The 26,117-nt window shown below is 40.0% G+C and overlaps 1 protein-coding gene across 1 annotated transcript in view; it reads right to left on the bottom strand.

Moving 5' to 3' along the window:
• Positions 1 to 25,442, bottom strand: part of SON (SON DNA and RNA binding protein) — a gene marked incomplete at its 3' end in the record, with an annotated part of 35,360 nt that extends 9,918 nt beyond the window's left edge. Inside the window, exons 1-8 of the mRNA XM_079544683.1 lie at positions 25,307 to 25,442; positions 24,417 to 24,583; positions 12,452 to 22,153; positions 10,899 to 11,059; positions 8,633 to 8,773; positions 7,268 to 7,456; positions 3,075 to 3,185; positions 2,587 to 2,703 (exon numbers count right to left, since the gene is read on the bottom strand). Of these exons, the coding sequence (XP_079400809.1) occupies positions 2,587 to 2,703; positions 3,075 to 3,185; positions 7,268 to 7,456; positions 8,633 to 8,773; positions 10,899 to 11,059; positions 12,452 to 22,153; positions 24,417 to 24,583; positions 25,307 to 25,395 (10,677 nt within the window). The 5' untranslated portion in view covers positions 25,396 to 25,442. The remainder of the gene's footprint in view (positions 1 to 2,586; positions 2,704 to 3,074; positions 3,186 to 7,267; positions 7,457 to 8,632; positions 8,774 to 10,898; positions 11,060 to 12,451; positions 22,154 to 24,416; positions 24,584 to 25,306) is intronic.
• Positions 25,443 to 26,117: the final 675 nt, after the last annotated feature.

Below are 26,117 nucleotides of genomic sequence, written 5' to 3' on the forward strand. Positions count from 1 at the left end.
ACTGCTCTTACGTTTTGTTACAGCTACCTCGTCTAGTCATCATCTCTATGAAGCACAGTGTCTGCACACGCAGATAGATTTTCTATGGGTATTGATACACAAATACCTAGCTGGCATGGGCTCTGTCTCTTCTGAACGTGTCCATGAGTCCTCTCATAGCAAGTGCTTATGGCTATCTCCTAAGAAAAATGCCTTCAGTAAGCCACATGTTTAGTCAGAAATGTGCATTAATTTATACTTGCCACATAACTGAAGAAATCTCACAGCCCTACCGGTAGATGAAGTTTACAAATACTTTTGTTTCCTAATGTTAAAAATACATTATTTTCTTAGGACAAAAAAAAAAAAAAAAAAAAAAAGACAGTGAATAGAAGTCTAACTTCAAGTGTTACGTTGCATACTTAAAAAGGAACCAAGTTACACAATTTCAAGTATCTAAGTGAAATACAACCTGTACTTTGCATTTCATGGTTGTATTCATGTCACTGAGAAAGATAACATGCATTCACAACTCATTATCCCTAATTCATTTATTTTTTTTTAATTTCCTGTGAAATCACCCTATAACCAAAGGAAATGACTTCACATTGAGTTAATCAAACCTAAGTTTTATCAAGGTTTTCACTGGCCCCACCATTCCTGGAAACATTAAGAGACTTCTTTAGCCCTGAGGTATTTTGGAAAGGGCGCATGGCTTTAACTACGTGTCATCCTGTGGATATGATGGCAATGTGTGCGCAAATATGGAACCTAGAAAGAGCAGAAGAAGTCAAGCTGAGGAATGCCGAGCAGGAAGGAGGACTGTGTCCTCCTCATCTTCATCCAACAACTCTTCTTGTTTACAGTAGCAGCCTCCATTCTGACAAACCACACGACGCTTGCTAGGGAGGACGCCTACTACTGCAAACCACTACATTTTTACAGCTACTAGGAAGACAGAAGTGCTTCTGCTGGTTCACTCTTAATTCTAGATTCAATAAAACACCCCAGTTTATGCTTCTGCTCCTCACAGTAGTTATGTCCACCACAAACCAGACACCAGGCTCTTCTTTAATTTTCTCCATATAAAGCTTTTTTTTTTTTTTTTCCTTCTCCAATCAGACCACAGAGTGAAGTTAAAAGACCAAGAGATAACACAACTCTACTTTGCTGTTGTTGTTGTCAGTGGACATTCCTGTTACTGCAAGGCACAGAAGGGCACCACCACAGAAATTCAAGGAAGGAAAAGAGGATGAGAAAAGGAGAGTTGGGAAAGAGATGCTCCCTTTCCTTTGTCTTGAAATTCCACTCAACATAAGCAGAAAGACAGAACCCTCGGTAGGCTTGCTAATCTTTCACAAGCCTCTTGGTAAAAAAGCTCTCCTTTTCTCATCAACGCACCTGCCTGCTGAGTGCTTTTTATTTCTAAATTCCAGTGGCAGGGACATTTATTGCAATCAATATTTTGTTAAAATCTCAGAAGTTTATAATTTTTAAAATAAGACTGTATAATCTACACTCAATATTAATACAAAGAAGCCAAAAGATTCCCATCTAACAAGTAATTTGTATCTCTGTGTTGCCTGGCTCTCTGTATTGCTTGGCTACACAAAGTGAAAAATAAATTAATGCATCTTCACAAAAAATATTTCTAGTTTTACTACATCGTATTTCCAGACTTCCATGTTCACAGTTCACATAAAGTTTTATGGAAAACTTTCACTAAGTTTCAAGTCTAACCTACCAGTTCTGAGGGTCATCTTAATTCCAGAAGGATAAGCAAACACAGCACATACTCAACTACATTACTTGTGAGAGTAACCATGATAACTCATTATTCATTTTGCTTGCAAAATGGATATTGCTTGAATTCCTCAGTTCTACTTCTTGAAAGAGTATCAGTTCAGCATTCATTTTCAAAGATGAAGCATGACTTATAAAACTTACAAAACGCATGTATGTATGACGCATCGCACAACCAAAATAAGCCAGTATTACTCTGCAGTAAGAGGTAACTATTTCACTGTAAGATAATCTCATACTTATTTAACCCAGTTGCAACTCCTGGTTTAATATTCCAAATCTTTGGATCCCAGAAAACACTGGTGATGCAAATAGAGGTAAAGCAGTAACCATCAAATGGAACCAAGTCAAACAGAATGGGCTTTTTGGGACTTGGCTCACTGAAGTTGATGCCAAAACATCATCAACTTCAATGACACCAGGATCAAACCTCCTTGCCTGATCTGCCCCAATCCCACAGAAGTAGTGATGGACCTACCATTGCAACCATACCAGTATCATGAATGTCATTTCAGTGTAAGTATGTACGTACCAATCTGACTCAAGTAACAGACGCACATCTTATTGTGGTACTTTAGACGCTCAACTGAAATGTCATGTTCAACATCTTAATGCATACCAAAAATGAACACAGCAGCAGCAAGTAGTAAAACTGATCAAAGAAAGTTTTAACTCAATCTGTTTGTTGCATTTGATACATGCATTACCATAAGTTTTAAGGCCTTTTTTTTTTTTGCATGTTCCAGTACTTTTGCTAACATTTAGTACGTGATATTCAGACAAGTATGTCTGCATAACTTCTACCTTTCTAATCCACGCTTGAGGACCACTGTTGGTTAGCTCATCCGAGGACAAGATCTGTGCTCCAGTACTTCCTGTGAATTGGCCAGGTATGGAGTTTGATTGAGCCCAGGCATCAATCTAGAAAATAAAAATCAACGTAAGAAAAATTTTTCTTATTTTTCTACTCTCAGTAACTGTTATGATTCTTGTCTTACACTTAGCAAATTCACAAAACTTATTTCTAAGCAGATATCTCAAAAAAGCTGAGCATCTTTTAACATTAACCCTGAAGGCTGAGCTCAGAGTCTAGCAGGTTTGTGGCTCGTGGTTTGTTTATCCTCAGTACTAGTATTATGAAGTGCAAATTAAAGGCAAAATTTTTAAAGACATCCCTATAAGCTGGACTTTCAAATACTGTACTTAAACACAGTAGGAAATAACAGTGATATGAAAAGCAAACATTTACACTTTTTAAGTTGATTGAAACACTGATGAAAAGAGCAACATACCTGTTCCTGTGCACGATTTAACATGCACATGGCCTCTAAATCAAACGTGTTTTCGTTAAGTCTTTTCTGAGCCAACGCTCGATCATTCATAGCTGCAGTTATGTCCACACCCTAGGAAGAAAAATATGATTCTTAAAAATACATCAAAGTATCACCCATTTGACCTGGAAAAAAATCTGTTGTAGAATAAGCACTACAAATACAATAGAGTTGTTCTAAACATTAAATAGTTAGCTTGACATACAAAATGGCAATGTGAAAACAAAAAGAAATTCTCAGACTATTTATTATGTACACACACTCTTGATGTTTGCTAAACAAATACAAAATCTGAAGTACAAATGCAGCATCTACAGATTATCTAAAGATTTATTTTCAAATAAATACTTTGGTCATTGAAAGTTGTAGGTTTTAATGCCTAAGACATTAAGAATTCAGTGGAATCTTATTAACTAACAGTATTAAATATAATTTAGCTACAAAATTTAGGCAAGGGCCTTTATATTGAGCTGTTCACACAAATACCCTATTAAGGACTTCAACTTATATGTGCAGAAGAATTACAGCAAGAATCACATGCATCCCACAAACTTGGTTTTAGTGCTTAAAATGTTTTATCTTCAGCCTAAAAAAGACTTACATAAAAATGAAAACAGACTGATAGCATGCAAAAGATCATTTATATCTGTGCTGTTGAACCAGAACAAAAATTTAAGAAAAAAAAAATTGAAACCATCTTGCATATAACTGATCAGAATCCAGTGGGTAAAAATATGTAATAAATAAAGAAGTTCAGTGCAAACCTCTACACATAAAGGAACCAAGAAGGAAAATCAAACCATTTGAGGTTGTAAAGATAAATTAAGAGCTGTATACAACCCTTATGTAAGAGTATTTGTGCCTTACTCTTTAAATGACGTGCATTTTGTGGACCATACTGTTTTGAAAGGAGAAAAGCAACAGTGATCAGAGACAAATGAAATTTAATCGAATATAAGCATGTAAAGGAGACTGTAAAGGGCTGGAAAGCACAGAAGAAACTCAATAGCCAAAACAGCATGTGGCATACAGACATTAATTAGATTGATGATTTAGGGTTTTGTTTTTGTTGTCTTTTTTTGTTTTACTTTGTATTACAAAAGACTTAAGTTAGTCACCATCTCATTACCTTAGCCTCTCACATTAAACTAGAATAAAAGGCCAGTGGAAGAAACTGGAATTAGTTTAGAATTGTCTCTGCTGAAAAGATATAGTTTATCCACAAAAATTCCCATCATAAGAAACATGTCAAGAATTTACTAAATATTGAAAAACCAGCACAAGGCAGACAAATGTCTACAGTAGCATAATACATGATTTCTTTAAAATTATTATTCTGGCTATTAAATCTTAGTTTCAAATGGGGAAAGATGGGTTTATTTGTTTTCCCTGCCTCAGACAAAAAGTATGTCCTCCAGTAAATTAATCCCATATCATGTTGCTAAACCACCTGGTACTGAGAAAGACAGACCGGAAATCCTCACAGCCTGTATGTCTATGAAACTGACTTCAATGTTTATTTATCATCTCAGATGACAAAAACATACATTACAAACAAGGTACTAGAAGAACTGAAATTCTTTCTTTTTCAACACGTGATATTCGTGTATGTGGAAGAACACTTGTCAGCAATGTACACTTTCTCGTGTTAAGAAGATCCCCCCTGTACAGTTCAAATAGTTCTATGTTTCATTTGCGAAACTGCTTCAGGAGATAAATAAAAGTTATTCTACTCACCAAAAGCTTCAATCCAGCAATACACATAGGCATGCAAGTAGTCCACTGAAATCACATCGGGACCACTCGCATACTTAAATACACATGTGTACTTTAGTGCTTTACCGGACTGGGGCCTATTAGTAGATACCCTGGTTAGTTAGAATTCCCATACACTTTCCCCACATGGTCAGTCACCATTTTGGAGACCGTCATGGCTTTGTATTATGTCAAGGCATTCGATGGCAGCTTTGGATCTCGGGAAAAAAAAAATATATATCTCTGCTTGAAGTATGAAAAGTTGTTATTATTTAGTCAAGTAAAACAGTTCCATGTTCAGCATGCTACTCCTGAGTTCTGTCTTTCCAGTCTTGAGTTTCAATAACATTTTTCCCCCAGACAAATACTGAAGCAAGCAGGAAGTGGTGACAGTAAAAAGACAATTTTGACACACTTTATAAGTCTACTGATACAGTGAATGCATTTTATGCACTTTTAGATCAAGAGGGCTTCTCTGCACATTAGCCATTGCTGTATCTTAAACTACAGCATTCTATCTCTGGACTTTCAAGTTTTCAAACATAATTTGCTTCTTCTGTGTTCCTCTGTCTTCTGTAAACATGCTGATACTTGAGATTAATTGAGGCAAGAGCTCTTTATCTTCTACCACCACAAATACCTACACTAACAGCATTTAATAGTTTTAACGTTCTATTAAAAGCACCTGTAATATTTTAGCAGGGCCGTTTTAGGCTACATTATCCTATAACTTATTCTATTACCTGCATAACTGGTTTATTGTTATGCTTTTATTGTGTTTTCTTTTAAATACTGAAATTGACTTGAAATCAGAACTGTGACAAACAGCTACCAAAATTAGCAAGCAAACGAAATGAGGGAAATTATACACCAAACCTCCTGAGGATTCAAGCAAGTTCCCTCATTACCTCAGCTCCAGCAGCAAGGGACCTGGCTTATTCTGCTCCAGAGAAGCAATTTCATCCACAGGCAGTCCCACAAACACTTAAAACAATTAGTCCTAACATTAAGCAGAGGAGCACTCTATTACCTTCCCAACTCTCTAGAGAAACACATGGAGATCCTATTCCTACAAGAATATTCCTGTATTTCAAGGTTAAGGATTGCCGAACACAAGGGAACAGTATGTCCTGCTGTCAGTTACTGACCCTTGAAATCACCCTTAACACAAACCACGTTAAGGTAAATGCAAATAAAAATATTTATTCACAAAATATAAAAACAGACAAAACAGTTACAAGCATTTATAAGGATACACGTGACAGAATGGAAAGAAAGCTATGTTGAATGTATTTACTCCAATGTCATTTTTCAAGGCCTCTTCTACATAATCAATAAACAAATCATCAGCACTTGCCTAACCAAACCTGTCAACGACAATGTCTTGTTTTTGGAAACCTGAATGCAGACAGCTTGCCCAAGCCAAGTTTGTCATTAATCACATGAAGGACAAGACTTTTCACCACCTGCTAAAAACACCTCAAGCTCTGCCTTTGAGGTGTGCAATGAAAGCACGTGTTGAATAGGTTACATTCACTGTGCTTTTGGTGCTGCAAAAGACACAGAAGTAAATAACACCTGTGCTTCAGGAAGTGAACTGTACTACCGCAGAAAATTATTGAAAAACAAAATGCACCAAGTTGAAAAACAATTTCATCAGAAATGTGAAGGCAAAACTTTTTATTCATTTGTTTTGCAAGGTATTAGAACAAGTCTTTAGAAGGAACAATATGACATTAACTTAAAAAAACAAAAAAAAGTAACGTCTTAAATATTTAATTTACTTAATTACAAAAACCCCACAAAATATTCTTTTGAAGACATATCAAGGGGAAAAACCATTTCCTTTTTTCAGTTTATTATACATACAATTAAATTTTCCTTCAGAAGGCCACATGGAAGACAGCTTCATAAGAAAACGGGACTAAAGTTGGAAAAATGAGTAGATACACCAGATGAAATGGCAGTTTTAAGAACTACTTTCAAATCGATTTTTAATGAATAACATTTCAATTCCATGTTAATGCTCCAACACTGGTAGAAAATTTAAAATTATTATTCAATTTATTATTATTAAAATCTAAACACATGGTATCAACCTTTGCAGAAAACTTGAAACTTGCTTTTCAATCTTCAAGTAAAATTTTAAGTTCTACTGAGACAATGAAGTCACTAGTTGACAAAAGCACACGATATTGGTACAGGATGCTTACACCACTGCTCACGTGAACGCTGTGAGTAAATCTGAAGGCTGTAGCAGTTCAGATAACAGCTTTCTCAAGTGCCAGCTACTACCTATGCACACCTTTCTTTTTTTTCACAGACTGTGATTTGACACCAGACTGACCAGGCAATGGCTTTTTTTTCCTTAAAGTGTATGCTCTCCTTCCTTTCCTTACCTCAATGGATGGTTTGGGGAAAACATCATCCTTGCTATCTTCTTTGCCTTTTTCAACTGGAACCCACTCTCCATACACACTATCCGCTTCTTTTTTCCTATGCTGAGACCCAGATGAAACAGGAAATTCCTTTGACAGGCTGACCTGATTTTTTGGTTGTGGTGGTGGTGCTGGTTTTATGCTGGGAGTCTTAAAACAAACAAAAAAAAAGATAGGGAAGGTTAGAAGCTGAAAACGCTGTGTAAACTCCTGATATCAAAGACATGACTGAGAACAGTAATAAGATCAGAACCCAGGAAGAATGAAAAGGATGACATTAAATGCATCAAAACTGTGAGGAACAGGTAAAGCAGCCCATGCCCACTGAAGAACAATCCTTTACAGTGTCTTTACGGAATCCCAGAATATTCTGAATTTCATCATACCACTTTCTAACAGTGCCATTGAAAGCAGAAATTTATTTCTACCTTGCATCTTGCATAGTTATGTATTACTATTTCTTTTGTAAACACCATAAACTGCATTTTTACAATTAACTTTTGTTTTCACTTAAGCATATTAATACTTCTAATATTAACCAGCAAAACTAAGTCAGACTTCCACAAGCACAAAAAATTCTTAACGTGCCGTTGAAAAAACTTCCTAGACAAATTCTAACCACACTTAGTCACACAGATCCCAGATGCATAATAAGAGGTCCCTCATTTATTCTTTCCAGCACCCTGAAAACATCAACAGAAATGCTAACAAAATCAAAAGCAGCCTCAAACAAAGGCACTTAATGGGACTTCTACATCCTCCTAATAACAGGCAACATTAGCAGATTTTCCTATTGGCTAATCTCAAAATTAATGGAACATGTTTTTCCTTTCATTAACACTTAAGACCTATTGCAGTAGCAGACATAGAACGCAGAGGCTGAGCAAGCTTAATGGCACAATGTCATTCAGAACTCCTCACAATGCCCTCAGAATTTTGTGTTGCATTTAAAAGAAAACTAATACTCTTCTGAAGCTTTTTCCAATTCCTATGCTGTCTGCAAGTTCATACTAAAATTTTTTTGCAATGAAAATGTGAAACTAAACTGATCCCCTCTATGTTGCTAAAGCTTTAATGTTGTAAAAAACATTAAGAAAAAAAATTTTAATCCAATTATGGAAATCTTTCATAGTATCATGGGCTGCAAATAATTTTCTTTTTTAACAAGAGTATTTTTAATGATATGCAAGCCTAATTTCACCAAGCTTATCAATCATTGTTTCAATTTCTCTACAGCTATTTGTCCTTTTTAGAAAAGTTAAATTTAAACTTTATCTTTTAAAATTAAATTAATTTTTTAAAATTAATAATTACAGAAGTACTCACACTTAAATTGAAAAAAATAGGTTTGGGTTCATTGAGCTTAAAAGGGTGATTATAGAAAGGACGTTCTTCCTCCTCTTCATCAGAAACATGAGGTTTATTCACTATCACATCATCTGTGCTCTGAGCAATCTTCTTGCATTTCTGAAAAAGGAAAAAGAAGGAGAGGTGTGAAGACAATAGTTAGGAATAAATCTGGATCTTTGAACTAAAATGGACAAAATGAACAATCTAACAAAGTGGGATCTATAACTCTGAGAAAACCTCATAGGAATGTCGCAGATATAGATGCCATTTGACTTCTTACACACTTTACCAAACACTTAAGTTTGCTTGGCACTCATGTAGAAAATAATTACAAACTGTTAAAGATTTTCAGAAGTATTGTAGAATTAGATGCTCAGTGCTCATTTCATAATGCGTGTATACGGCTGCAAGCTTTCCAGAGATCACTGGCTACCTAGCATCCTATATAATACAAAGAAAATACAATATGCATAGCCTATAAGCCCATGCAGCTACTGCACAGAAGAACTGAGAATTAACAATTACTAATACTGCTTAAATTCTACTAACAAGCCAGGAACTTATTCAGCAGCAATACCTCTGGAAGACATCTCATTCTTCTGAAATATTTTGAGGTTGGCCAGGTACACAAGACCTATGTTCTATTCAACAGCAGTTAAACTAAAATATAACATAGATAGATAGATGTCTATATATATCTATTATATCTATGTACGTGCAAGAGACATCCTGCAGCTCAAAGAAAGAATGCATAATTCTGGAAAGGCTAGAATTATGACCAGAACCATATAGTCAACTGCACTTCGTTGTTACTTGTAATAACTATTATTGAGACAGTCCAAAATGAATTTGAGAACACTTCAGTGACATGCTTCCATTATGTCCCCATTTACAAAACATTCCTACAAGACACCTGAGTACATCATCCGATCACATTCCAGTTCAAGTTCATACCATTTTAAGTCACGTCTATCTGATAACCTGACTGTTGGTATGTAAGGAGCAAACAGACACACTGCTGACACTCTTCTCATCAGTCATTATTAAATAAAGATTCCTATGCTCTTCTGTTCTAAGCCTCCTCTCAACAATGACTTAAGCACACACTTTATGCAGCAGAAAAAGCCTGCATCACTTAAAAGGCTAATCAACCAAATGTATTATCTACAGTCATTGGATGGCCCCCATTGAACTGTAAGCAGTGTGTCTTTTTCCTACATGATGCAACCTGCAGAGCAGCCAACTTCTTGGAAAACAGAACAAGTTCTCCAAGGGTTCTTCCTTTAGACACATTCTCATAGGATGATGATCTAGACTGTTTCTGAGGTTGCTTTTGATTCAGTGCAACATATTAATCATTGAATTCCCACAGACAGAAAGGGCAAGCAAGGGGAAAGTTTTTTTTGCCCCAGATGAACAACAGTTGCATTGAATCTTGGGTCAGGTTACATGCAGAAGCACTCATCAAATCTGCACAACCTCCCTGTTTTTTTTGTTTGTTTTTAAGCTAACAAGCACTTCTGCACCACTATCCCCAACAAAAGGATTACTTTTCAGCAATTTGACGCTGCCTGATTTCAGATTTTACTTCCACAAATAAAAATGTTTTCAGAACTATCATACTAACAATGCAGCACTGCTACACTAAAGACAACTAGCAATTTTTCCCCACCATCAAAACAAAAACATCCTATTTGTATACTAAAATTGCAACAGACACATTGCAACAATAACTTCCCCTCTAAAAATGTTTTGTAACACATGTAAAATTATACAGAACTACTGAAGCAGGTATTGGATTTTTAACACATTGAACACTGAGCAAAGAGAAATTTGATAACAAAGTAACAACAGAACTAACAAACAATGCTACAAACAAGAACTAGAACTGAAAGCCTTGATTCATTTCTGGGAGTTCCGTTCTCTTTGTTGAGGTTTTTATTAGAGGGATAGCAAAGAAAACTACCAGTATGTAAAAATTAAAGCATGTAAAAATTACAACAGAAAAGAAACCAAAAAAAGCACAAGAACTGCAATTCACACCTTTCTACAGAATTCAAAGGCATGTTTTAATGACCAAAAAACCCAAAAATCAAAGAAACAAAACCTCACAGCTCTAAGCAGCAAAAGCTCAAACCATGTGCCAGCTTTCATGTGAGTGAAGAACACAGAATAAAGCTTGCCTGGCAGTCACAAAAAACACTTTGCTTATTTTCGGTTCAGTATGGTTGTTCTCACTTACCTCAGTGAGCTCCTTTAGTGTATCTCTTGACGACTTCTGACTGGCTTTGTCGTCTTTCTTTTGAGATAACATAGGCATCAGGCTTGGTGGTAAAGGAACGCCTGACTTCGCACACATGGCAGCTGCATTAGCTTTGGCTATTTCAAGCAGCTGGGCCTTGTCTGAAAAATGTTAAAGAAAAATTATCAATATTCTAGCAAATTCTTGTTCTAATTGTCAATATTTTTATCAACTAAGCAAAGCATGTAAAAAATTACTCTTACTGTGCATTTTTATGCTCTGTGAGAATAATTAAAATTTCAGTTCATCTCTCCAGAGCTACACCTTACAGTACATTTAAGCAAGTTTACTGTAGTTTGGACAGACAGTGGAGTTTTGTTCACAGCTTTTAACCATGCTTATTTAATTATCTAAAAGCTAAAGAAATTAAAGAATGCCAACTCTCTTTTGCAATACTCAAAAAGTTTTCATTTTCTTCAAAAATAAATCCATGAAATTAAAGCTGCATGGTATTATGAAAGACATAAGAGAAATGACAAAATGATATGCAACACTGCTTTTTAACTTCTACTATCTAGATTCTTCCTCAGATTTCCAAATCCCAAGCTGAAGAACATTTGCTTTTGTAGGCTTATGGCCATAAACATCACAGAATGTTACTTATTTTTATGTAACATGAGAAAAAGAATTGAAGCAAATCTTGGTCTAATCTTGATTTCCATGTCACCAGCACTCAGCACCACATACTCCAGCAGCCTTAAGCCTCAACTGCAAGTAAACCTCGATCTACAAAACCCTATGGATGGCCATTATTGACAATGAATCTGAACAAGCTAGCCAGCTTAGGGGTCAAGAGTATAACTGAGCATATTAACTTAGCTAGGAGTACCTAAAATTTCAATTTTGGTATAAGTAAACAGAAAAAATGTAATCTCATCTAAAAATTCAAAAGTATATATATATTTAAAAAAAAAAAAAAAAAAAAAAAAGCTTTTTGAAGCCCATAGAATTGTGCGGTATAGACCATCAAACCTCCGTATCACATACTAGATTAATAGTTAAACAATGTCCCCCTTAATACAGCAAAGCTTATAAATAACAAACATTCAAGTGGAAAAGAATAAAAGAATAACAGAAAAAACAAGAGTTATAGTTGATAACAGAGCTAAAGCTTCTCTAACTGGCACTTACTGTCTCTCACTCAGCTAGTTCTCAGGAAAACTGGAAGCTCGTAACTTTCTTAGAGACTTCTAGGCCTTTATTAAATGGTTAAAATGGAAAGTGTTCCTCAAGACTACAACAGACTACGTCTGCATAAACACATTAAAGCAAAAGATATGCTCTTGGCTTTAAATGCACTTTAATCCAAATGGATGGCACAAATTTAGCTCCACCATGAATATTTCCTCACTGAATGTCACTGCTTAAAAATAATGCAGAAAATGACTTCAAGAAATTCCTTATGAATGCTACAAAAAATGTTAAAATTAGACTACGTAAACAAACACAGAATTACCTAGCCACAGATTCTCAAAAATAAAACTTTCACTTACCTAAGTCTGTAAGGCGTTTTGGTGACCTGCTTGAAAATCTTTCTGATGATCTGGACCTACGACGATCAGGTGATCTGCTGTAACCTCTTCTTCTCCCTGAAGACCTTGATCGCCGCAGTCGAATTGGTGACCTACTAGAGCTCCGCCTTCTTCCTCTTGACCTCGATCGCCTTTGACGAAGAGGTGTCCGACTCCTGCTCCGCAATCTCAGTGATATCCTACGATCTCTTGAATCTGATCTTCTCCTTCTTCTATCAGCAGATCTTGATCTATTTCTCTGAGATCTTCTGCGTCTGTCTCTTGATAGAGAACGCCGCCTTCTTGATGCTGACCTTGACCTACTTCTTCTTCTGTGCCTTGAACGTGACAATGAGCTGGATCGAGAACGACGATTAGATTTTGACCTTGATGCTCTTCTACGTGTTACTGATCTGGAGCGATTCCGTCTAGAACGAGAGTCTGCATCATATCTCTGGGATCTGCGCTGAGAAGACCTGGAGCGCCTGCTTCTAGATCTCCGTGAAGACTCTTTGTCTGCTGTTTTGTCAACAGATTTTGACTGACTCCTTTGGCGAGCAGTGGACCTGGAACGTCTACGTCTAGACCTCCGTGAAGACTCCTTGTCTGCTGTTTTGTCAACAGATGTGGACCTCGAGCGTCTATGTCTAGACCTCCGTGAAGACTCTTTGTCTGCTGCTTTTTCAACAGACGTTGACCTGGATCGTCGGTGTCTAGACCTTCGTGAAGATTCTTCATCTGCTGTTTTGTCAACAGATGGGGATCGACTCATTTGGCGAGTAGGAGATTTTGAGGGTCTACTTCTAGACCTTTGTGAAGACTCTCTGTCAGACATCTTTTCAGCTGATTCAGATCTAGATTTCTCACGTTCAGAAGATTCAGATCGCCTGCTTTCAGTCATAAAAGAAGAGTCCTGTCCCTCTGACTTCTCAAGAGGTATGGAAGGTGACCCCTCATGTTTATCTTCAACAGCTAAAGAGGGCTCCATATCCTCAACTTCTTCACCAGTGGTAGACCTTGACTCATGGTCATCTGATGATGTTGAATCTCTTCGCTCAGCTGTCAAGGAGGGTTCCACATCTTCTCCTTCTTCACCAGTAGTAGACCTTGATTCACGTCCATCAGGGGATGTGGAACGTCTGTGTTCAGTTGTCAAAGACAGTTCCATATCCTCTGCTTCTTCACCAGTAGTAGACCTTGAATCTTGCTCATCAGAGGATGTGGAGTCTCTCCGTTCAGCCGTCAAGGAGGGTTCTACATCCTCCACATCTTCACCAGTGGTAGACCTCGATTCACGTTCATCTGAAGATGTGGAGTGTCTACGTTCAGCTGTCAAGGAGGGCTCTTGGTCCTCTGCTTCTTCACCAGTGGTTGACCTTGACTCACGTCCATCAGGAGACACAGAACGTCTGTGCTCAGCTGCTAAAGGCTCCAAATCCTCTACTTCTTCACCAGCAGTAGACCTTGAGTCATGTTCATCAGAAGACACGGAATCTCTACGTTCAGCAGCCAAGGAGGTCTCATGGTCCTCTGCTTCTTCACCAGTGGTGGACCTCGAATCATGCTCATCAGAGGATGTGGAATCTCTTCGCTCCCCTGTCAAGGAGGGTTCCACATCCTCTACTTCTTCTCCAGCAGTAGACCTTGAATCATGTTCATCAGAAGAAATGGAGGATCTATGCTCCATTGTCAAACGCTGTTCTGAATACTCCACCTCCTCACCAATGCTAGATCTTGACTCATGCTCATCAGGGGATGTGGAGCGCCTATGTTCAGATGTCAAAGAGGGCTCCCGATCCTCTATTTCCTCATCTATGACAGATTTCTCATCATGTCCCTCAGGGGTAATAGATCGTCTATGTTCAAAAGTAACAGAGGACTCTAGACCATCTTCCTCCATCGGAGATTTCACTTCATGGCTCTCATGATATGGGGACGTGGAATGTATACATTCAGATGTCAAAGAAGGCTCTAGATCACCAGTTTCTTCACCAGGAACAGATTTCACACTGTTGCCATCAGGGGATGTGGAGCATCCCCTTTCAGGCATTAAAGGCATTGCATCATCCATTCTTTCAACAGGGGTGGATTTCAAGTCACTTACATCTGGGGACATGGAGCCTCTATCATTTAATGTTAAAGGTTCAGGATCACCTACTTGTCCAGAAGCGAGGAATCTCAACTCCTGACTATCAGGAGATGCTGCATGTTCACTTTCAGATGTTGGAGAAAGCTCATGAACATCTACTTTTTGAACAGTGGTGAATCTTACCTCCTGGCTCTTGAAAGACAAATAATGGTCACGTTCAGATGTCAAAGAAGAATCCATATCTTCTGTTTTATCGCCATGAGTTGACCTTGATTCATATTCTTCACAGGACACAGCATGCTCATTCTCATATGTCAGAGAAGGTTCTTCACTCTCTACTTTTTCAGCAGGGCTAGTCTGCAGCTCCTGAACTTCAGGAGACATGGCACATTCACCTTCAGACATCAGAGACAACTCCTGCACCTCTGTTTTTCCAACAGCAGTAGACTGCAGCTCCTGGTCATCAGTGGACATTGAACTTTCACTTTCAGATGTTTCAGAAGATTCCCTAATTTCCTCTTTTTCAACAGGACTGGATCTCAAATCATGACCTTCAGGAGATATGTCATACTCATTTTCAGAGAGCACAGAACACTCCTGCGCTTCTGTTTTTTCAGCAAGAGGAGACGACAACTCCTGCACTCTGGGGACCACAACATATTCATTATCTGATATTGCAGAAGGCTCTTGTGCAGTTTCAGCAGAAATGGCTGTGATATCTTGGCTCTCAGGAGATGCACCATATTCATTTTCAGACATCAAAGAATGCATTTGTACCTCTGCTTTTCCAGCAGGCAAAGTTTGTGATTCCTGGTCTCCAGAGTACACAGCACATTCACTGTCAGGTACTACAGAAAGTTCCTGCATCTCTACCTTCTCAGGAGAGCTAGTTCTCAACTCCCGGCACTTCCAGGATACAGCATATTCGTTTTCAGATGTTAAAGCAGGCTCTTGCACTTCAGTCTTTTCACATGCAGGTGACAGCAACTCCTGGTTCTCAGAAGACACTGAACATCTTTCTTTGGGAATCAGATGAAGTTCTTGTACCTCTGCTTTATCAGAGGTTGATGTCAACTCTGGACCAGAAAAGCCCACTGTGTTTTCATTTCCAGGCATCCGTGAAGGATCCCCTACATCAACTCTCTTGAAAGTAGTGAGTGTCAACTCATGATCATCAGAAGAAACAGAATGCCTCCTTTCTACTACCAGAGGCTGTTCCTCCTGCACCTCTATTTCTCTGCCAGAGGGGGATCTCAATTGATGTTCATCAGGGGATGTAATGCATTTCTGTTCGGAGGACGAGGATGACTTCTGCCCTTCTACATTTTCAGTTTGAGTAGCTCTCAATTCATGACTATCAGGCAATATGGAAAGCCCACCTTCAGATGTCAGACAAGGCACTGTGGCCTCACATTTTTCAGCAGATGTGCTTACCAATTCCACAGTATCTACACCTTTCGTTTTCTCAAAGTAACTGTATTTTGACACATGGCCACGGTGGCACAAAGGAATTCCACTTGTAGACAAAGCTGATTCTGTAACCTCTATTTTTTCAGCGGGTAGATGTCCTGATTCATGCATTTCAGAATTCTCAAAGCAGCCAACTCCAAGTACTTGTGAAGATGCTGAACCATCTAAATCTTTCTCAATAGATGAACTGGACTCATGAGCCTCAGAAGACTTGCAGCTTTGTCCTACAGTAGTTTGAAAAACTTCCTGTATTTTTGCAGAAGATGAAGTTGAAATGTGGTCAACTGTGATCTCAACAGGACCACACTCAGATGTCAAGGAAGCACTGGGAGCATTTAACTTTCCAACAGGTGACTGTAAGGGCGTACCTTCAGATATCAATGGGACCTCCCCTGTTTGTGTACCAAAGCTGGATCCCAACTCATGTCTGTCAGGAGTCCTGAAGCATACATTATCAGAAGCCAGAGAAGGCAACTCCATCTGGCCCTGTGCAACTAGTAAGGAGACTGACTCATGGACATCAAGCAACTCAGAGCTTGTTACTTCAGGAGCTAAAAAAGGTTTTCGAACTTCTGCTGTTTCAAAAGACTCAGTGCTGTCAGCCAACTCAGAAGATCCACTTTGAGGCACTTGCAAAAACTTCTGGGGCTCTGCATTTTCAGCAGGGATGTGCCTCAATTCACAACCATCAGAAAGTACACTTTCAGACATCAGTGAAAATCCTTGAATCTCCATGTTTCCCGAGGACGTGGAAGTTGACTTGTAATCATCAGCAGATACAGAGCATCCACTCTCATTTGTCAAAAGAGGTTCTGCACCCTCTGTTTCTTTGAAAGATGTAGATCGTGACTCATCTTGATGGGATGTGGAAAGATGAAATTCTGTTACCGAAGTTGTCTCTGCATCTCTCTTTTCAACCGACGAGGACACTGAACTGAATGCTGAGAACGTAAGTTCAGTAAGTGATGAAGATTCTAGAGGTACAGTTTTTTCTGCTGACACAGATCCTAAGTCAGAGTCATAAGGAGTGGCTGACCCATTTTCAGAGGTCACAGAAACCTGTGTTTTTTCCACAGGTATGGAACACTGTTCTTGATCATTTGAGGTTTTGGAGCTATCAAGTTCAGGTATCACTGTAGGCTGTTGACCATCCATTTTTTCAACAGATAAGCTTGTCTCAAGACTCTCAACAGTTTTGGAAAATCCACTTCCAGATGGTGGTGGCAGCTCTGGGCCATTTATTCCTTCAAGAGACAAAGCTACTGACATGGGACCATTAGAGGATTTGGAGGAGCTGATTTCACTTGTGACAGGTTCAGAACCATCTACCTTCTCTTGTTCAGAAGAGTCCGCATGTTTTTTACCACACTTTGCTGAGGCTAACTTACTTGCTTTTTTTTCTACAGATTTTGACCTCGATTTGAGACTGTCAGAGGATTTTGAACGCTTCCGCTTGGATTTCTTTGAAGAGTCTTTGCGTTTTTTTTCTACAGACCTAGACCTGGACTTGTAACGTTCAGAGGACTTTGAGCGACGACGCTTAGATTTTCGTGAAGACTCCTTCTTTTTTTCCACTGACTTGGATCTAGATTTATAACGGTCAGACGACTTTGAGCGCTGACGTTTTGATTTCCGTGATGATTGTTTTCGATCTCTTTTTTCTACTGATCTGGACCTAGACTTGTAATGGTCAGAGGACTTGGAGCGCCGACGTTTAGATCTCCGCAGAGATGCCTTCCGACCCCTCTTCTCTACAGACCTAGACCTAGATTTTGAACGATCAGAGGAACCAGACCCTCTATGTCTGAACCTCCATGAATATTCTTTGCCCCCTCTCTTTTCTGATGACCTGGATCTAGACTTAGAATGGTCAGACGACCTGGAACGTCTGCGCCGGGATCTCCAAGAGGACAATCTGCTCCCTCTCTTTTCTACTGATGGCGATTTAGACCTGTAACGGTCAGAAGACCTGGAACGTCTGCGTCCAGACCTTCGGGTCTTTTCCACTGACCTGGACTTGGATCGGTAGTGATCAGATGATCTGGAACGTCTGCGTCCAGACCTTCGGGTCTTTTCCACTGACCTGGACTTAGACCTGTAGCGATCAGATGACCTGGAACGCCTGCGCCCAGACCTTCGGGTCTTTTCCACTGACCTGGACTTAGATCTGTAGCGATCAGAAGATCTGGAACGTCCACGCCTGGACCTTCGGGAGGACAGTCTGCTCCCTCTCTTTTCTGCTGATCTGGACTTAGATCTGTAACGATCAGAAGACCTGGAACGTCTGCGCCTGGACCTACGGGAAGACAACCTGCTTTCTCTCTTTTCCACAGATCTGGATTTAGATCTGTAGCGGTCAGATGACCTGGAACGTCTGCGTCTGGACCTTCTGGTCTTTTCCACTGATCTGGACTTAGACCGGTAGCGGTCAGATGACCTGGAACGTCTGCGTCTGGACCTTCGGGAAGACACTCTTCTGTCTCTCTTCTCCACAGACCGAGATCTAGATTTGGAATGCTTTTTTCTGGAATCTGAATAGTTTCTGCTCCTAGATCGTGCTCTCTTAGAGGTCAAACGCCTGGAAGTAGAACGTGACCTTGACTTTTTTTTCCGCTTCCTAGACCTGGACTGGGACTTAGACCGACTTCTTTTTTGTTTCTTTGAATCATGTTTACTTTTTTCACTGCTTCTATGGCTGCTCTTTTCAATAACTTTCTCAAGTCTCATTAAAGTCTCCCTCATTCGTGCTGCCACATCAGGTTGCACATCCGATGTTTCTGAATCTCTTGTCTCAGATGCCTCTTCTGCAGCCACTTCTTTGTCAGCCTCTACTTGTGGAATTGCTTCCAACTGGCTTGCCTCTTCCACAAGTACTGGAACTACTTCTGTAACAGTCCCTGGTACTGGAGCAGCTTCCAAATCTTTTGTGTCTGCCTCTGCCTCCTCAACTGCTTCTGCAACTTTCACCTCTACAACAGTCTCAGAAATATGAGTCATTTCCAAACCTTCCGTTTCTGCTGTGCAACTTGGAGGACCTTCTAAGTGTTTTGCATCCCTGATTATTTCAGACTCAGGAGTCCCTGTTGAATCTTTCACATCTGCAGCATGCGAAGAACTAAAAATTGTTTCTGCAGGTACTCCAGATTTTGTTGCAATCTCCCTATCACTTAGTGCTATGAAAGGCTCCAATGGTAGTGCTTGCTCTGAATCATTCTTTTCAGCAACCATCTCACATTCCAGAGCCAGATTGGAAATGCGCACATCCTCTATTTGTTGACACTGCTGCCCTTCTGAATACTGTACTTCTGCAGAAACTTCATGTCCCAGCACTGTCCCCAGATCTTGTGTGTCCTCTGGTCTTGGAACTGCTTCAGATTTCATTTCAGCAGCTCCCCAGATTTCTGCAGCTTCTTCTGTACTTTTCCATTCTGCAGTAGGTTTGGCTTCTAAAACTGTTTGTGCATGTTCTTGTGTTCCAGCGCTCAAATATTGTGGAACAGATTCTATATGTTGTTTTGTCATACTGAATGCTTCTGAAGCATCCGCTAAAACATTAATCTCTGCCACTTTTCCATACTTTTGGGAAGTTTCCAAACCTTGGATGTCCATGTATACTTCAGGTTCTTTGACTGTTTCAGAACCTTTCACTTCTGCTGCTGCAGATTTTTCCATGCTTTCCAACCTCACTTCTCCAGCCTCTGATGCTGGCTCCAAATATTTTGCTTTCATTCCTTTCTCAATTCCTGAAGATTCTTCCAAACCTTTTACATCAATCACAGGTGAAAACTCAATTTTTTCTCTGTCTGCCTTCCTTGTAACTGTACCAGATTCCTGAGTTATCGCATCTGTCAAAATCTCAGACTGCAAAGTTTCTTTCAAGTTTCTCACTTCCATCACTGTTTCTTCCACTCTTTGGCAAGACTCTAATGCTGCTTTTGAATTGCCTACTACTTGGTCCTGCAAAGGACCTAAAGTAGTTTTAGAATGCTCTACTACTTTGACAGCCCTAGATTCTGCTTCAATTTTGTTTGGTTCACTTCCAGTCTCATACGCTATAGTTGCTCCCAACTCCTCCAAGCATACAGGTTTTGAATTTGTATCTGAAGTTTTCACTGTCACTGTTTGCACAGGTTCTAGCACTGTTTCTCTGCTCCTTACTTTTGTTTTGTTCAGATCTTCCACGTCAGATATCACTGTTGTTCCCCAGTCTTGTATTTGTGTCCTTGTTTCAGACCCCACAGCCATTTCCAAATTTTTCATCCCTGTTAAGCATGCAGTTTTTGAACCTGTTTCTGCACCTCTTGCCTCTGCAACTGCCTTAACTTCTGCCAAGTTGTCTAAACCTCTCACTTCTGCAATGGTGGAACTTCTAGCTACTTCAAAATCCTTTTTTTCCCCTGGAAACACAGTTTGTGATGTTGCCTCCAACCCTCTCATACCTGTCCCGATCTCAGACTGAGAGACTATACAACTCTCTGTTTTGCTTGCAAAAAAAGGTACTGCAACTGTTTCCAGGTGTGCTGTTTCTCTCTTTGCTTCCATACTGCCACTAGAAGGTTCTTCTGAAGCTTTCATGCTTTCCATTTGCAAAGAAATGGAAGTTGCTCTTTTCATGTCTTCTTTCTGCAAAGACTGGGGAGTTGCTTCCAAACCACTCAAAACATTACTATTTTCCAATTGCAGAGCAACCGGAACTGTCTGGGGAATAAGGGTCTGGACAACAGGTTCTGATGTTCTTTGTAAACCTTTTGCCTCTGCAACAACATTCACATCTGTCAAGCTTTGCATTTCTTTTGAGAATGTACACTGCAGTAACACTTCTGAAGTATTCAACGCTGTTGCAGAATCAGAAGTTTCTCTCACAACCATGACTGCTTCTGAAGTTTTTGGCTTTATCACAGGTTGCAGAACTTCTTCCAAAGGTCTCACATTTCCCATGGGCAGAGAGACTCTAACCGGTTCAATATCCTTCACCTCAACAGACCCTGGTACCAGGGGTGTTTTGGCACTTTCAATTTGCACCTGACTTACAGCAGTCACTGCAGGTACTTTAAAAGAATGTTCCAAAGCTGCATCTGGGTCCACTTCTTTATTTTTCACATCTCCCATCATAACTACAGATTCAGAGGCTGCCTTCAAGATACTTGAACTCTCCATGGAGCTGCGCTGTGTCACTCTCAAATTATCAGACACAACTGGTAATTCAGTTGCTCCTGGAATTCTTACTTCTCCCATGGCCATAGACACGTCAGTTACCTTCACAGTATTCAGATCTGCAGGTTTAGGAATTGTTGTCACATCACTTGTCAAACATATCGATTCTGAAGTTGTTTCTAACTCTTTAGTGCCTCCCAGTGCCATAGTCTTCAGAGATGCTTCTGAATATGCCAATACCTCCGTGGTATTAGATGCTAAACTTGTATCCAAGGTTTTTACTTCTGAAGGTAAAGCTAATTTCTGAAGTTCAGACGTATTGGCAACTCCAGATGGGATGCTAGTTGAAGCAACACTTCCAGTAATAAAAAAATCACCCTTTTCGCTCACGTTGACAGCTACAGGATAAATATTTTCATGAGATTGTTTTATTTGTTCTTCTCTAGTGCAAATTTCAGTTTGAGTCATACTAGCATTTTGTTGAATAATAAATTGGCTGCCTTCTAAATTAAACTGAGGATCCGTTGCACATAAAGTCCCCTTCTCACTTTCTAGATTTTCCACACATGGCTGAGAATCAGTTATCAATGGAGAAGCAAGTCCTAAAGCTTGTCTATCAAGTTCTACATTTGCCTGTAAGGACAGTCCTTCTGGCTGTATATGGACAGCCAGATTAGCATCTCCAAATCCCCCATGCTGCACGCTCAGTGCGGAGCTTGATTTCTCTGGAATCAAGAGAGAAGCCGGCTGTGAGTCCACATGTTCTCCACGACGTGCACTCAACTTTGACTCCTTTGGCTGCTTTTTATGTTTTTTCTCTTTCTTCCTTTTCTTCTTCTTTTTCTTCTTCTTTTTGCTTTTGTGCTTTTTATTTTTCTTTGATTTTTTTCTAGGAATTTCATCTTCACCTTCAGCAGTAGAGCTTCTTTTAGTAGATTGAGTACTATTGCTCACAGTAGTTTTGTCTACATCTAGAAAAAAATGATATTTTCCTTATAAATATTATTAAAAGTTATTTTAGACAAGTAATCAAATACATGGAAAAGGCACAAACAAATTAGGACTTGACACCTATGCCTTCCTCACTAAACTATCATACACCAAACCAACAAACATTCCTTCTTCTGCCCTTTTGCACTGTAAGTAAAAATAAATAAATCTGGTTTCAAAAAGTTTATCAGTTCTTCCTGGTGTTCCACTGGGAATACGACTCATTCCAACAAGTAGTTTGATGCATCTTGACCTACATACAACACATCAATACATTCTCCCAGAAGGTGGACGACACGTTTTTAAACTACAGCGAGCTGGAGATGAAAATAAAAGTAAAAAAAAAAAAAAAAAAAGAACTCCAATTTTCCATGCAAATTATCTAAGTGGTGGCATGCTTAGTGCAGAAAATATGGCCAGCCAATTACCTCCTAGTTTGCTTTACAAAGTCTCACTCGCTCAACTTCTGAGTAAAATACTATTACTGCATTAGAAATGACCTTAAACATATTTACTAATTAAGTTCCTCACTGACCAACAGAGTTCTTCAAATGTCTTTGATGAAACAGCAACTACTTCCTCAATTCTCAATAGGCTTTAAGAAACTGTAAATAAGGAAGAGCTTAGGCCTGACTGCAGCAGCTGTGTTAGGTTCATACTCTTCTCACAATCTAGTCCCACGTTTTCATGAGAAAGATACTTTTTTCATTGGTAAATTGCCATAGACTTGAACATATAGCTAATATGTAACAAAGGCTATCTGTACATCATGTTGAGTAACTGTATTTTAGTAGGCAATGCAGAGACACAAGCTTTCCAATTGTAATCTGTGATTAGAAAGAATGATCTTTCAAGTAAATAATACAAAGCATTCAAAAATTGTTGGCAACTGCATTTAACCAATATGGCTAAGATCCCATAAACACATCCTAGGCAGCTTTAAGCACTCATATGTTAAAAAAAAAAAAAAAAACACAGGTTATTTTTTTTTCTTAGATATTTCCAACAACATTGCTGAGAATGCATTTGAAGATTATAATGAAAGACTTAAATGAACTGCACAGTACTTTCAGATAATCCCTGCTGACTAAAAGCAACATTAACTGCAGGAACCTTAGATTAAGTTTATCAACTTCAAGATGAATATATCTCACTCATTTACTACCATGTTAGCTTGCCTCACTCTTTTTCAGCACAGCAACAAAAACACAAAACAGATACCAACGTAAGCACTACTTGTATAACATAGCTCTGTAACAATACTGAAAATGTTCAAGGTAAACAAACCACTATGCACATAAAGAATGTCAAAAGGTTGAAAATAACATCTTTGAAACAAACAATTTCTGTCACTATTCTCTACGCTGCCACTTACAAAATCAGTCTGGAACTATACTTACCAAGTACAAAGAAACCCCCTATGTTTTAAATTCAAAAACAAACAAAAAAACCCCATAAGTGCAATAATTACACCTTCATCTCAGTGACTGTCTTGATTTGGAGATTTTAAAGAAAAGACTAATCACATCAAAAGGGATACTCAAATGCATACATCAGTAAATTACTGGGTTTGTTATTCAAAAAAGTTGCAACTGCTATATAACTTTTTCTTAACGTTTGGAATACTGCTATTTGAGTACCTACAGCTTAAAGATAAGCACCTTATCCATTTTAAAACAACAAGCATCTTACTCTGACTGAACATTTAATCAATTATACAGTTCTGAATTCTAATAAATCACTTTTAGAAATAATCTCACATACTGATGGAAAATAAAACAAACAGTCCTTCTATCCACATCAATACCAGCTTTCTTAGTAAGAACTGCACATCAAGACCCCAAGGCAGATACATTTAAAGCAAAGCATAAAATCACAGTGTACAAAAAAAAAAAAAAAAAAAAGATTTTTCTCTACATATTTTTTCTAGTTGTCATTACTTTTTGTTGTTATTGCAAGGGACAGAAAACTAACATTTTTACACTAAGTAATGCTTTCATAAATTAACTTCTTTTTTCTTTTTCATTTTTTTCAGTTATGTATCTCTCTGCCCATTTGTGGTTATAAGTCACAGTAGAGAAAAAAAAATACTTAACAAACATTACAGTAAACACACAACTTGCCAGATGAAGCTCAGTGAGAGAAGCAGCATTGAAAAGTACTTTTTTGTCTCTGTAAAAATGATTTAAGAACTATGACAGCCTTCTTAACAAGAATGTATTTGCCAAATGTGTTTTCATTTACCTGATTTGCTCTGCAGTTCTGTATCAAGGGCTCCAGAGAGCACTTCCTCTATTTTCTGCACTATCTGATCATTCTGACGACTCCCAGCACCAGCAACAGTGTCATCTGAAGGGTTGGCTTGCTCAGCTGGGACTGTGTCACCATTGGGCTGGCCTTCTACCTTTCCACTAACCAAAAAAAATATCAACATAATACAAGCAGTTTTGAGCCTTTTTCGACCTTTAAATCCACATACATTTATAACACTGAGCCCTTCAATGTAACCTCCTGAAGATGCCACACTTTTAATGAAACATCTCCTTTTTAATTAACTTTCAACAGAACACCTTGTAACAACTCAGTACAAGGCACAAGAGAGCAAAATGTGTCCTCTAATGAGTAAGCCGCCATGCTTTACGTTGGAAGTTATACATGCCCATCAACTCCCAAAGCAAAGTAAGCACTCATCACCCAATCTTTTCTAGCACATTTTGCTTGCTTTCCGAGATAAGGCTGTGAAAAACAACGGGGTGAAGTTAAAACGAATAAGAACAGCAAGACAAACCGAACAAACCACACTCATCCTTTCCCCTCCATCCACAGACGTGAGGCCAGCACGGAAATCCCATCCGTGAAAATAAAAAAAGATACTGCATGCCCGCTCGCCCGCCCTTACATCCCCCCCGGCTGCTTTCGCTGAAGGCGTTTGCAAGGCCGCAACCCCCCGGAGTCAGCCACGTCGCAGCTTAATACGAGCCGTGCGAGCCCCAGGCCCAGACCGTCTCACGCCTTCCCGAGGCGGAGCCCGCGCACGGTTCAGCCCTCCCTCCTTCCCCTCCTTCCTCCCGCGCCCTAGGCCCAGGCGCGATAGCGGCCCAGGCCGCTCCTCTTCCCCCGCCGCGGCTCGTTACCCGCCGTGCTGCTGCTGCTGCTCTTCCTGGATCTCCCGGAATTTGTTAACCACGAAAGAGCGAAAGATCTGCTCGATATTAGTCGCCATGACAGCGTTAGCAGCGTTAGCGCGCCGGCCCCCCCCGCGCCGCTCCTTCCTGCCGAGAAGCGAGGCCTCCGCTATCCCACAATGCACCGCGGCAGAGAGCGGACGAGAGCCTCTGCTGACGTACTCGCTGCGAGCCCTCACGCTATTGGCTACCATCACGGCGAGACGTAACGCAGAAAGGGGAGGGCGGGTAGCAGCGGGCGCCCGTAGTGTCGCTCTAGCACTCAGCGAAAGCCATAGAGCGGCAGACCTGGCTGACTTCCGGTGGGGGGGGCGGGGGTGCTGTCTCGTGTCTTAATGAAGTCCGCCGTCCCCCCTCCCCCCGGCGGTAGCGCGCCGCCATGTTGGTGCTCTTACCCTCCCCCTCCAGCCCGCCAACAGTCCCCCCTCTCGACCCCACCGACAAACATAGCCCCGCCGAACGGTCGCGGTCCTACCTTGCCCTCCCCCCACCCCTCCAACGGCCTTAACGAATAAAACCGTTAACCGTCGCCACACAGAACTCCCCAACGCACATATACATGCGCACCCCCCGCCGCCCGTTGCCGGCCTCTCGTAGCCCGCGAACCGCAACGCCGCGCCTCGGCCGCCGGGGAGAGCGGCAAGGAGGGGGGGCGACGGAGGGCTCCGTGATGGCCGCCCTCCAGGCCCCCCTCGCGCCGCACACACCCCCCCACCCTCCCCGCGCGCTCCCCCCGTCGCGATGGCGGTCGCCTCCGGGT

The sequence above is a fragment of the Tetrao urogallus genome (genome assembly GCF_951394365.1).
Source record: "Tetrao urogallus genome assembly, chromosome: 1".
NCBI classification, from domain to species: Eukaryota; Metazoa; Chordata; class Aves; order Galliformes; family Phasianidae; genus Tetrao; species Tetrao urogallus.